This window comes from Melanostigma gelatinosum (genome assembly GCF_949748355.1).
Source record: "Melanostigma gelatinosum genome assembly, chromosome: 4".
Classification (NCBI taxonomy): domain Eukaryota; kingdom Metazoa; phylum Chordata; class Actinopteri; order Perciformes; family Zoarcidae; genus Melanostigma; species Melanostigma gelatinosum.
Genome location: NC_136637.1, coordinates 31,425,642 through 31,432,546, shown reverse-complemented (window position 1 = coordinate 31,432,546; position 6,905 = coordinate 31,425,642). Strand labels below are relative to the sequence as shown.

General features: G+C 44.6%; 1 protein-coding gene across 2 annotated transcripts in view; it reads right to left on the bottom strand.

The window, feature by feature from the left end:
• Positions 1 to 624: 624 nt before the first annotated feature.
• Positions 625 to 6,905, bottom strand: part of tmem259 (transmembrane protein 259) — a 32,110-nt gene continuing 25,829 nt past the window's right edge. For both annotated transcript variants that reach the window (XM_079267349.1, XM_079267350.1), the window contains exons 7-12: positions 6,020 to 6,120; positions 5,793 to 5,850; positions 5,452 to 5,535; positions 3,937 to 4,069; positions 2,831 to 2,930; positions 625 to 2,424 (exon numbers count right to left, since the gene is read on the bottom strand). In XM_079267349.1, coding sequence (XP_079123475.1) covers positions 1,771 to 2,424; positions 2,831 to 2,930; positions 3,937 to 4,069; positions 5,452 to 5,535; positions 5,793 to 5,850; positions 6,020 to 6,120 — 1,130 coding nt within the window. In that variant the 3' untranslated portion in view covers positions 625 to 1,770. The remainder of the gene's footprint in view (positions 2,425 to 2,830; positions 2,931 to 3,936; positions 4,070 to 5,451; positions 5,536 to 5,792; positions 5,851 to 6,019; positions 6,121 to 6,905) is intronic.

The window sequence follows — 6,905 nt, the reverse complement described above, 5'->3', positions numbered from 1 at the left end:
TAACAATGCGATTAATCGCAAAAAATCCATGAGATTAATCGCGATTAAATATTTTAATCGTTGCTCAGCACTAATATGTATATATGTATACGTATGTATATGTATATGTGTATATCTGTATATGTATACGTATGCTCTACAGCATCAGGAGGATTCATTTCCTCACTGAGGAGACGGTGCAGGTGCTCATCCAGGCTCTTGTCATCTCCCGCCTGGACTACGGCAACTGACTACTTGCCCGAGCCTCGGCCATCAGACCTCTGGAGTTTGTCCAGAAAGCTGCAGCTCGTCTGGTGTTCAATCGCCCCCAAGTTCTCCCACAACTTGCCTTCTCCGTTCTCTACACTGGCTCCCTGTAAGAGCTCACATCCAGTGTGAGACTCTGGTGCTAGCCTACAGGGCAGTGAAAGGAACAGCTCCTTCCTATCTCCAGGCTGTGGTCAAACTCACATGTGAGTTTGTTTCTGTACTTCTGCTGTGGTTTATGCTCTTAGATGCTTGTTTGAAAAAGGAGATGCACTTATGACTTCTGGGTCTACAGGCCTACCCGATACTTTACAACGATCCAGTCCCTTGTAAACTGTCAGATGGTTCACTTCCTGTTTGAATAATCACTCGTTCACACGGTGTTTGTGCAAACAGCTGTTGTGCACTGGTTTTACTGGACATTTAAACAGTTTGATGAGTTTCAGGCTTTAGATCTAATGAGGTCTACAGTCATCCAAGAGGCACGAAGAAGAAACAATAACTCACTCCATCACTTTAGTTCAGTCTCTGGTGCTGATGTCACACTTTAGGCTCCGCCCCCTCCACAAATGTTGAATAAATATATATTTATATAAATATATATACATATAAACATATATACTGTATATATAAGTATATTTATACATGTTTTGGGATGATGATGAAATGTGACTAATTAATAATTCATGTTTAAATAAATGAGTTTAAAAGAACTTGAGTGTTTTCTGCAGAATCAACGATAACATTTACGAAGCACCTGAACGCACCAGCAGCCGTCTCATTACTTTCTTTGGATCCCTGACCGCATCACAGTGACAGCAGGAGGCGGGGCCTAAGTTGTGACACAGCTGGCATCATATTGCACAACCAATCAGCTGGCTCCACTGTTGAGGTCTCTGTCGTCCACAGAGGGTTGTTGATAAGGCATCGGTCCACTACAACCACTTCCTGTTCTCAACGGGTTCTTCAAAATAAAAGCACGGAAACAGTTCTTCAGTCTCTGAGTCAGGTCTGATGAACAGAGATCCATGACTGATCAATAACTGATCACCAGCATCAGTCTTCTGTCTGCGTCTCATTGGTTCTCAGGGAAACAGCTGATCGATGTAGATCAATACTCAGGAGGAAACAGGGACTATTTCCACCAGCGGATGAATCCACATGAGGCGCTCTAGTGAGTGTGTGTGTGTGTGATGAAGGATATTGGAAACATTCTGAACATGAAGATTTATACAGTGATTCATATTTGTATAATAATAACTGAGTTTATGGATCTAAGTGATGAACATTTACAGATATCTTTGTTCTCTGAAGATGGTTCTGGACGAGATTCTACAGTCGATCTGGTTTCCAGGTGAAGTGAAGACTGTGGCCCCTCAGACGAGTCCCGTGACCTCTTGCGGGGCCCCGAGCATCAGCTTCTTCAGCAATCACTGTTTGTTTGACATCAGAAATAAAATTGATCAGCCAATCACTGATCAATCCCCCTGATCAGCTGACAGACTGAGGACTAGACCTGGACTTTCAGGACGGGGTCTGCGGCGCTCGGCAGTCTGAACCTGGACTCAGTGGGGGGGGGCAGTCTGTCTGTGAGGGGGTCTCCTCCATAGGCCCCGCCTCCACCACCTGGAGCCCTCTGACTGGAGGGCTGGGTGGCAGATCGGCTCCTCCTGCTGTGGTTTTGATTTCGACAGAAACAGCTTTCTGATCGGCTTCACCTGCTCCTGCTGCTCCTCCTCCTTCCATCCAGATCCCAGCCAGGACACTGACCTCTGCTGCTCCTGCTGTCCCCTGCCCTCCAGGTGCACCTCCTTCGTCCACGGTGTCAGCGGAGGAGTGCTGGTTGGAGGAGGACAGAGCTTCGGTGATGATGGCCGCAGTCTGAGCGACCCAGTTCAGCTCCGACCTCACCTCCCCTCCACCTCCTGGTGCTGCTGGGGAGGAAGAGGTCTGGGGGTTAGTCTGAGCCTCCTGCTGGGTGCTGTTGGGTCCTGGTCCCGGTCCTGTTCCTGGTCCCGGTCCTGCAGCAGCAGCACTGTTGTTGTTGTTCAGGTTGTCCTGCAGGGCTGTCTGGTTTGCCTGACCCGCCTGCTGGTTCTGAAGCAGCATCTCCTGGATCCGGATCTGCTGCAGGATGGCAGGAAGCTCGTAGTGGTGGAAGAAGTAGATCATGGAGTGCTGAGGAAGAGGAAGAGGAGTTAATGACAGGAAGTGACTCCTTTCTGCTGAGGGAAGCATCGTCGACATTAAAGCGTCCTTCTCTTCTTCTTTCTCCTCTTTTCAGAAAGACATCTCCAAAGATGACATCACTGTTCTATAAAGTCTCAGTTTAACATGAGTCTCCTGTTTCTAACTGTCCTCCACACCATCATGATCATCAACATTAATATTATAAATGAGAACCCGGATCTTCATACATGGAACCAATCCAGACCAACAGGTCGTCATCAGGCTAACACCATCTCACTCATAAGTCACATGCTTTGGTTCTTTGAGGTTTGATTTATATGAAGCTGTCTAACGACAGTGCTCTTAATATGAGATGACTCCGTATGAAGGTGATGAAGAGGATGGTGGTTCTGACCTGGATGAAGAGCCAGGAGGTGACCAGGGCCAGGCTGCTGTACTGCCCGTTGAAGCGGTAGTGATACGCGTAGAATGCAAAGTGGTAAAGATAGAAGAACCTGAGGAACAAAGACACGTTCATGTTGAAAACCATCCATCTTTATGAGAGTCCTTCACAGATCTCGGTACAAACATCTCTGGACCATCGACCGGAAGACGTGGACGTAGTCACACATTAGCTCGTAGAGTTCTGCTTTTTGGTCGTCAACATCTGGGCTTTTGGGACCAGAAGCGACAGGAGACGGTGGAGCTAAGTATATAAGTAGAGACCTGTCAATCACTGTGTAGCCCCGCCCTAAAGCATCCCCTGCTTTATGGTCTGTGTGACTCTAAATGGACCATAATGTACTAAATGAACATCATGCTGTATTGAAGAAGACTTGAAACTAGAGATTGAGACATAAACTCATGTTTACAATGTTTACTGAGGGAATAAATCAAGAGAGAAGTAGAGTCATTTTCCATAGACTTCTATACAACCAGAGGAGTCGCCCCCTGGTGGACACTAGAGAGAATGCAGCTTTCACACGTGAAGCTTTGAAGAACTTTAAAGAACCGGAGGTTGCCTCCTGCTTTGGATCTAGCCAGAAAAAGTGACATTTTTTCAGATTTTTGATGTTCCACGCATGTTACTATTATTATTATCCCCTACACACTTTGTGCTACTGCATTTGGTGGACATGTGAAGATATGTCTAAATGACCCCGACAGGTTGCGCTGCAGCAGCATCATCTACCTATAAGAAAGGAATCTCTGTGGTCTCTGTCATGAAATCTTAAGTAAAGAAGTAAAACATGAAATACCAAAGTATGGTTACCTTTTGTACTACCTTGTCGTGTTATTTCTGGTATGTGATTATTTGTTTCATGTATCACGTGGTCGCAATGATCAACGCCGACTCGCCTGTCAGGTTTGTTTACGAGTCCAGAGAGCAGCCGAATGATCGCCATGCACTCGAAATCATCCTTCGCCACGTTGTTTCCACTGTGCTGTGATTGGTCCGTACCTCTGGGAGTGGTTTGAATTGAGCCAATGATGTGAGCCAGTGTTGGTCATGTGACTAACCTCAGCCAGTGGCGTTTGCTGGTATTGGTGTGACAGCAGATGGCGTCGTACTGATCGGCCAACCAGACGATGAGGATGATGTAGAAGGCTGTTGTCGTGTCGTTGAAGAACTCGGACATGATGGCCTCCATGCCTGATGACAGGAAGTGACACCAGCAGGTCAGGATTTTACTCTTTCAGCTGCACAAAACCTCCAACAAATCACTGGCTTCAGACTCCAGGAGACACAACGTCTGATGACATCAAAAGGTATTTCTTAAGAAGCTCTGAAATAAACCGTGGACGTAACAGCCTCAACTCAGGTCTCGACTGTCGAGTCTGGATTTAACTGCCTCCAGTCAGACCATGACTGCTTCTACTCAGGACTGTCTAGTCACTGTGGGGGACTAATAGGCGGACCTGGACCTCCAACCAATAGACAATTATAAATTATAAAATTTTGAATGAGCGCTTCCATTTTAACCGGTGCAGCTTTTCCAGCCTTTACGGTACTCGTTCAGCGGTCCCGGAAATACACCGACCGATTATATATGCATTGTAAACCACATCACGTGACGCTGCTCAGCAATCAAATATGTGTATTCTGATAAACGTCCTGAATCAAGTGAGATTACACACATGGGTAAGAGACCGAGTAGTTGGAGAATAATACGTTCTCCAAAAAGAGAAAAGCGTCTTTCACCAGGAATAGACGGACTCTTTAATTCTTCACACGGCTAGTTCATAACCAGCAGGTCTCATATGTTCAGAGACCGTGACGATTATTGGAAGCACAACTCTTTTTAGCAAACTCGCATCCGAAATGAAGTCACAGATAATAAACAATATGATCAGAATCCTAAAACACATGAATTCACTGTTCAACAATGATGTAAACAGAGAGAATAGAGCTGAAACAAGTGGTTCAATCAATAATATCATCACTTCACACCTGAAGGAACTGGATTTAAAGCTGCAGGACAACTCAGTGAAAAACATTTTTCTAAAATTAAGTACTTTACTTTAAGATGCACATTTTTCAAAATCTTTCTGTTATGTCAGTTATTCTTTAATCCAGTTCTTATTGTACTTGAAATGAGAAGAACATTTATTTATTAACAGAGTATTTATTATTTATAATTCATCCAGTTCAATTTGAAAACTGACAATAAATATTGTTGAGATATTATTCAATTGAAATTTCTTTAATTGATCTGACAGTCAGTTGTTTTACTACATACAGACGTTAATACAACTGTTGGCTACTTTAATATATATGGAACTAAATCACAGAACAAGTATTATTGTGACATTATTGTGATGTTCTGGACCTCGTTGAACATTAACTGATCTAGACTCTGGATTTAACTGCTTCCACTCAGGACTTGACAGACTTGGATTCAGGTGGAACCCTGTAGCCAGTTCAGACCAGTTAGGGTCAGACCAGCCAGTTAACTGTTCAGACCAGGTTTGGCCAGATATTAGGATTAGATTTCAGCCTGGTCCTGTCTTGACTAGGTACTTGACTGGACTTACCAACGAGAGCCAGGATGACTGTGAGCAAAGGGGCTGCTGGGAAGGCGATAGTCATGTTCATCTCCAACATCTGAAGAAGATCCACTGAGGGGGGACAGACCGAGACCACATCAACACACAGCTGATGGTTTAAAGACAGAGTTAATATATTCTGTACTAACACAAGTACTCTGTTCAAGTACCGAATCATATTATTTATTTAAAATGAAAAACGAGTCAGTTATCGAAGTTCAGTTATGAACTGAACTACATTGGACTACATTAAACCTTTCTGGACTGGACTACAATGAACTGGTGTGGACCGATTTCTGTGTGCAAGTGAGGTCTCAGATTAAACTGACCGATGAAGACGAAGATCTGGTGGTGAGAATATCTGAGCAGCATGGACACTGACAGAGTCTGAAAAAGACAAAACATGAGTTCGATATTTCTGCTTTCCTTTAAATCTTCCTCTTTATTCTGAAACACCACCTCACACTGACATGTAAGATGTTAATATGAAAGTCTAACCTTTGACTTTTATATATTTAAAACTGTCAGACATCACCGCTATAACTTATTCACTTACGAATATGACCATGATGACGAAGGCGGCTAGGTAGGATGTTCTGGCCATCCACATGCTGACAAAGCGGTAATGTTCTCCAGACACCACATTTCTCAGGAACCCTGCAGAGAACCACACTGCCATCAACAACCTGCTGATGACTCAGTTTCTAACTCACTGAACTACATACACCAGGTTACTGATTACTTATTCGATAATCGCTGGTCTCTTATGGAAATGAGGGATTAGAGAAAGTTAGATTCTCTAATCAGAGTAGGGGACTAGAGGAACTCAGGTTCTGTAATCAGAGTAGGGGACTAGAGGAACTCAGGTTCTGTAATCAGAGTAGGGGACTAGTGGAACTCAGGTTCTGTAATCAGAGTAGGGGACTAGAGGAACTCAGGTTCTGTAATCAGAGTAGGGGACTAGAGGAACTCAGGTTCTGTAATCAGAGTAGGGGACTAGAGGAACTCAGGTTCTGTAATCAGAGTAGGGGACTAGAGGAACTCAGGTTCTGTAATCAGAGTAGGGGACTAGAGGAACTCCGGTTCTGTAATCAGAGTAGGGGACTAGAGGAACTCAGGTTCTGTAATCAGAGTAGGGGACTAGTGGAACTCAGGTTCTGTAATCAGAGTAGGGGACTAGAGGAACTCAGGTTCTGTAATCAGAGTAGGGGACTAGAGGAACTCAGGTTCTGTAATCAGAGTAGGGGACTAGAGGAACTCAGGTTCTGTAATCAGAGTAGGGGACTAGAGGAACTCAGGTTCTGTAATCATAGTGTGGATCTAGAGGAACTCAGGTTCTGTAATCATAGTGTGGATCTAGAGCAGGGATTCCCAAAGTGGGGTGCGCGCACCCCTGGGGGTGCGCGAGCTGCCTCTAGGGGGTGCGCGAGAGGAAAAGTGTA